Source organism: Gekko japonicus, unplaced genomic scaffold, assembly GCF_001447785.1.
Source record: "Gekko japonicus isolate JY-2015 unplaced genomic scaffold, Gekko_japonicus_V1.1 scaffold2433, whole genome shotgun sequence".
NCBI classification, from domain to species: domain Eukaryota; kingdom Metazoa; phylum Chordata; class Lepidosauria; order Squamata; family Gekkonidae; genus Gekko; species Gekko japonicus.
In genome coordinates this window covers 86,382-90,782 of record NW_015167608.1, presented here as the reverse complement: position 1 = coordinate 90,782, position 4,401 = coordinate 86,382, and the positions used below count along the sequence as shown (strand labels likewise).

Below are 4,401 nucleotides of genomic sequence, written 5' to 3'. Positions count from 1 at the left end.
TTGTATGGGATTGGTGGGGTGGAAAGAGAATGAAATAAGTTGTATTATTTCACACATCTCTAGAAGCCTGATCACTGTTGTATGAAACGCTGCTGAGCAGGCTGCTGTGTTTCTATTATTCCCAAAGTCACCTGTGAGAATTGGCTAGAGTGCTTTGTATGGGTACTGCTTTCCAACTTGGCTTGCTTTCTTCTCTCTGGGGTCTAATTAGGCATTGTTCACACATGCTTATACCCTGAAATTCTTGTGGGTCTCTGAGGTGCTACTAGACTTGAATGTAACCGTTCTACCGCACACCCTCTGAAAGTTGTATTGTCAAGGACTCTGTAGCAGGTGTTTTATGAGCTGTTAGTAGCACACAGGATCTGTGATGCTTTCTGTGCAGCTTACAACCTTGTTTCTCATTTATCCCTGCCCACAAAGTAGGGTTGCCAACCTCCAGGTGGGGCCTGGAGATCTCCCGCTTTTGCAACTAATCTCCAGCTGACAGAGATCAGCTCCCCTGGAGAAAATGGCTGCTTTGAAGGGTGAACTCCGTGGCATTGTACCATGATGAGGCTTGGTATCCCTACCCCAAAGTCTAGGGCAGGGGTGGCCAAACTTACTCAACATAAGGGCCACATAGAAAAAATGTCAGATGTCTGAGAGCCGCAAGACATGATCAAATATCACACGCACGTTTTTATTTTAAAATATGCAGATTTGCTTTTTATTAGCATTAAATGAGATTGCCAAAAATACAAACAAATGGGGTAAAGACAGATATCGATAATGATATTTATTTGTCCAATGATATTTATTTGCCCGAGAAAGAGAGAGGGAGGTGGAAAGAAAGAATTATAGAGGTGGAAAGAAAGAGAGAGAGAGAGAGAAACAAAGAAAGCAAATAGATGGGAGGGAGGGGGAAAAAGCGTGCCTCCCCTTCGCTTCCCCAGCCGCCCTGCCGGGAGCTGCACAATATGTGTGAAAGAGCCACATGTGGCTTCCGAGCCACAGTTTGGCCACCCCTGGTCTAGGGCAATGGCAGGGCTATTTTGGGGCAGGAACGCACAGGAACGGAGTTCCGGCTGGCTTCAGAGTTGGCCACGCCTAGAGCCAAAACCTCTGCGCATGCGTGGCTATAGAGGGAAGGCCTGGAGAGTGACCTTCCCTGGCGACTCTGATGCCGGTGGGCCAGGGGCGCCTGGGTAAGCCTCCCCTCCCCTCCAAGAGCTGACTTGCCCGGGCTCCCCGCAAGCCAAGGGAAGGCATGGGGGTGTGGCCTAATATGCTAATGAGCTGTGCTGTCAGGGGTGTGACCTAATATGCTAATGCATTTCTGCTTTTGGGTGTGGCCTATTATGCTAACGAGTTCCTGTTGGGCTTTTTCTACCAAAAAACCCCCTGGGCAACGGTGTAACATAGAGAGATACAGGCACTGCACTCTGCTGGATCAGAATGGTGGGTTTTGGAGTCCTTATGTTAAGATTTCTCCGGTGCAGCCTACAGATTTGAGGGCGACAGCTGAAGAAGAACGATGCCCTCCAATTATAGTTTGGCATCCCTCATCGTCATGGAAAGAGTTGGGATTTAAAAAAAAAGAAAAAGAAAAAAAACTGGAAAGCGTTGGGGATCAAGTAAATAGGTGATGACCAATTTGCCTTTTGAGGTGCTTTTGAGCACCTTAAAGACAGACAAAATTTGTGTTAGTCTTTAAGGTGCTTCTTTGGGTAGTGAAGGGCGGGGGATAAATCCAATCTCTTCTTCTCTTCTCTTCTTCTTCTTCCTTCAGCCACCAGAGTAGTTTGTTTCTCTTCGCACGCCAGAAATGTCTTACTAACAAAGAAACACTGTGATAAAAATGACAATAACATTTAATAATTCCTATGAACATCCATTTGTATATCAATTAAAACTTTTACAATATGGCTAAGGAAATTTTAACATTTTCAAGGAAAAGTCCAACATCCTCAATGAGCACCCGGTTATACACTCATTTCACCAGTCTTCCTCAGGAATAATCCTATTATGTTTAAAGATGTCAGCCTCTTGATACAGCTCAACTTCTTTTTTTTTGCTTCTTTCAAATAGTCACAGCTTAACTTCTTTTTTTTACTTCCTTCAAATTATTGCAGTTTAACTTCTTTTTTAATTTCCTCAAATTATCTCCCAGTTCTATTTCAAGTGTTTGAATTAGGAGCAAGCCAGTTAATTAATTTCTAATAGTAGCAACCAGTCCTCTTTTTTTTTTACCCGGCTAGAAGCCTTCCTTTTTCATATTGGCTGGCAAATGCTCTCTATCTCACGTTGCTGGCTCAATTGCTGATTTTTATCACAGTGTTTCTTTGTTCGATACAGTTTCCTGTAACTGTGATCAGTGCTCCCTCTAAGCTGTGGAGTCTTGTGAGCAAAACTTTTCCTTTGTGAGCTACTGGAATTAAAGTTGTGAGCAAGCGATTCAGCCACTACATAAATTAGTTTGCTCTGGAGCCCCATCCTTCTTGAGCTAAGACAAAAAGGTGTGAGCTGGAGGATAAAAAACAGTGAGCTAGCTCACACGAACTCAACTTAGAGGGAACACTGACTGTGATCCCTTTTTTGGTTTAAGAAACTTCTTACTGGCACCTGGAAATTCGCCCTGCAGTGAATGTGTTTGATTGTTAATTATCCAGCTTTCCCCCTTGCCTACTTCAAGGTGACTGGTAGGGTCAGCGTAGCGCAAAACTATGAGAACAGAGCAAAACCAAATCTGGCAAGCCGGAAGAATAAGCACGGAGAAGGGGCATGCTGATTTTGGCTCCTCCCTGTGATTGACACAGTCCTATACAAAGATAAAAAACGCTAGGGTAGAGCATCAAATAATTCACAAATTTCAGAAGTTACCAATAGATATCAGTCTATTGCAACGTAATAACAATAAGTCAATTAATAATGTCGAATTGGTGGCCACAAACAATGCTCCCTCTAAGCTGTGGAGTCTTGTGAGCCAAACTTCTGCTTTGTGAGCTGCTGGCATTAAAGTTGTGAGTGAGCAATTTGGCTACCGCTTAAATTAGTTTGCTCTGGAGCAATGTTCCCTCTAAGCTGTGGAGTCTTGTGAGCAAAAATTCTACTTTGTGAGCTACTGGCATTAAAACTGTGAGCAAGCAATTTGGCTACTGCATAAATTACTTTGCCCTGGAGCCATCCTTCCTGAGCTAAGAGAAAAATGTGTGAGCCAGAGGCTAAAAAACTGTGAGCTAGCTCACAGTAATTCAGCTTAGAGGGAACACTGCTCTGGAGCCATCCCTTCCCGAGTGAAGACAAAAATGTGTGAGCCAGAGGCTAAAAAACTGTGAGCTAGCTCACACTAACTCAGCTTAGAGGGAACACTGCTCACAATTCCAAAACACAATTCAGAAACACAAGTACAATTCAAAACATTTTAACAAGAAGCGTATGACAATTCAGTAAGTAAGAAAGAATCCAACAAGAGACTCCTCTATATCCTTTCGGTATAGTAGTGTCCAAAAGACCTTAAAGTCCACAAACAAGGCAGAGGATGTCCCATAGAACAAGGAAACTTCTGCAGCCGAAGAAAACCTCCTTCCTAGGTGTGCCAGACGTTTCAAAGCATTCTTCCTCAGTTGTACGGCTGAAAAGTGGAACCTGATTTCCACAATAATCTAGGCACAGCTCATGTCTCAAATGGAACCTGTGGTTGACACTGTCCTATGGGCAGCAGCAGTGGGGTGAGTGGAGGATGGCTGGCCCTTGGCGTGACACTAATTGTGCTGAAGCCGAAGGATCGTCTTAGTTCCTGACCCCTGTTATGTTCAGTCAGCTGCAGCAAGGTAACTCTGAATCTTTGTTTCGAAACAGGACAGAGGTTCCAGAAGGGGCCTTTCCCACTGTGGGATTTTTTTTTGCCACTCTTTTTTTCCTTCCTCACAATGGCGACCCCAGATGTGAGTGTTCACATGGAGGAGGTGGTGGTGGTAACGACCCCGGACAATGTGGTGGACGGCAGCGGCGTGGAAGAGGTGAAAACGGTGCTGGTCACCACCAATCTTTCCCAGCACAGGTAAGTAAACAATATCTAGACCCTGGGAAAAATCTCTCCTCTCCCAAAGCCCTTCATCAAACCACTCGCTATTATTGTTATTTTATTGTATTATTGTATTATTTTATTTTTATTATCATTGTTTATTTTAATTACTTTTCTTTTTATTATTATTATTATTATCATTTATTTTTATTATTTCTATTTTAGAAATAATAACAAGGGCCAGGTCCTTCTCAGTGGTGGCCCCTACCTGCTGGAACAAGCTCCCGGAGGAGATCAGGGCCCTGCGGGACCTTATGCAGTTCCGCAGGGCCTGCAAGACGGAGCTCTTCCGCCAGGCTTTCGCATAGGGGCCGCCGCTGCCACCACCACCAATG

At 44.1% G+C, this 4,401-nt stretch overlaps 1 protein-coding gene across 1 annotated transcript in view; it reads left to right on the top strand.

Annotated features, from left to right (window-relative positions):
• The first annotated feature begins 3,911 nt into the window (after window positions 1–3,911).
• The window catches only part of GMEB2 (glucocorticoid modulatory element binding protein 2), a 22,730-nt gene continuing 22,240 nt past the window's right edge, over window positions 3,912–4,401 (top strand). The window contains exon 1 of the mRNA XM_015414010.1: window positions 3,912–4,042. Within this exon, the coding sequence (XP_015269496.1) occupies window positions 3,912–4,042 (131 nt within the window). The remainder of the gene's footprint in view (window positions 4,043–4,401) is intronic.